The sequence below is a fragment of the Orycteropus afer genome, unplaced genomic scaffold (genome assembly GCF_000298275.1).
Source record: "Orycteropus afer afer isolate SDZICR_OR568_19922 unplaced genomic scaffold, OryAfe1.0 scaffold02976, whole genome shotgun sequence".
NCBI lineage: Eukaryota > Metazoa > Chordata > Mammalia > Tubulidentata > Orycteropodidae > Orycteropus > Orycteropus afer.
Window position 1 is genome coordinate 10,185 of NW_006924563.1, and position 1,322 is coordinate 11,506.

Genomic DNA, 1,322 nt, shown 5'->3' on the forward strand with positions numbered 1-1,322 from the left:
GTGAGGGATATTAATGCGTGGAGGTGAAACAACATATCAAAGTCAGCAGGTATGCTTATTTGTTTTTATCCTGTTGCTTTTTTACCTTTTGGGTTTGCATTTTTGTTTTAAAACCCAATTAAAAGAAAAACGAAAACAAAGACTCTCTAAATTGTGCAAGGTATACAGATTGCATTTATTGACATTGCCATTTTCAGTCTTATATTCTCATTCTTTCATTTCATTTTATAATTAAGAACATATGCATCACATAGTAATGATACATGAAATGTGAGTCTTTAAATGAACATACCAAATACCATAGTTATTTTATATAAGGATAGTTTGTCCTTCATTTTGTTTGTAATATTTTCTTATCTCTTTATCCTTTGGCTTCAGCAGACCTGAAGCATACTGACAGACATGGACAACCTTACTGCCTTCACAGAATTCCTCCTTGTGGATAACGCAGACTCAAGGGAGCTTCAAGTCTTTCAAGGTGTGCTATTCCTAGTAATATATCTGGGAGCCCTGGCTGGGAACCTTCTAACCTTTTTGGTCATTGTGATGGACCCACACCTTCACCTCCCAATGTACTTCTTTATAGGCAACTTAACCCTCATAGATTTTTGTTATATCTCAGTAACTGTTCCTAAAGCAATTGTGAATTCTCTAATGGACAGTATGCTGATCTCTCTTAAAGAATGTGTTACTCAATCGTTTCTGTTTCTCTTATTTGGATCCACAGAGTTCTTTTTCCTTGTGGTCATGTCCTATGACCGTTATGTTGCCATTTGCCGCCCTCTGCATTATCAGCTCATCCTCACACCACATTTTTGCACACAGATCGCAGGGGCCTTGTGGTCCAGTGGGATGGTCTATTCTGCAACTCACACAGGCACCATATTCAGACTTCCATTCACAAAATCCAATGTCATTCACCAGTTTTTTTGTGCTTATCCTCAAATTCTAAGCATCTCATCCCAGTCTGTGCAATTTTCTGAGTCAGTACTCCTTGTTGTAAGTGCTTGCTTTGTGTTACTTTTCTTCATCATCTTATTCATCTCGTACATTAACATATTTTCTACTGTGCTCCAGATGCGATCTGTAGAAGCCCGAAATAGAGCTCTATCTACCTGCTCCCCCCAGATAGCTACTATTATATTGTTCATAATCTCTGGGTTATTTGCTTGTTTGGAGCCCATCTCACAGGTATCTACTATTCAAAGCCTTTTCACTGCTATGTTCTACTCCATGGTGTCCCCCTTCATAAACCCCATCATCTTTAGCCTGAGGAACAGAGAGATCAAGAGTGCTCTCAGCAGAATGTTTAATAGATTTTC

The 1,322-nt window shown here is 38.4% G+C and overlaps 1 protein-coding gene across 1 annotated transcript; it reads left to right on the forward strand.

Moving 5' to 3' along the window:
- Nucleotides 1-402: 402 nt before the first annotated feature.
- LOC103213472 (olfactory receptor 14I1-like) lies at nt 403-1,191 on the forward strand (the record flags this gene model as incomplete). Its single annotated transcript, XM_007959241.1, has 1 exon — nt 403-1,191. A coding segment is annotated over exon 1 (789 nt), but the record flags the coding sequence as incomplete, so codon positions are not given.
- Between the last annotated feature and the right edge of the window lie 131 nt (nt 1,192-1,322).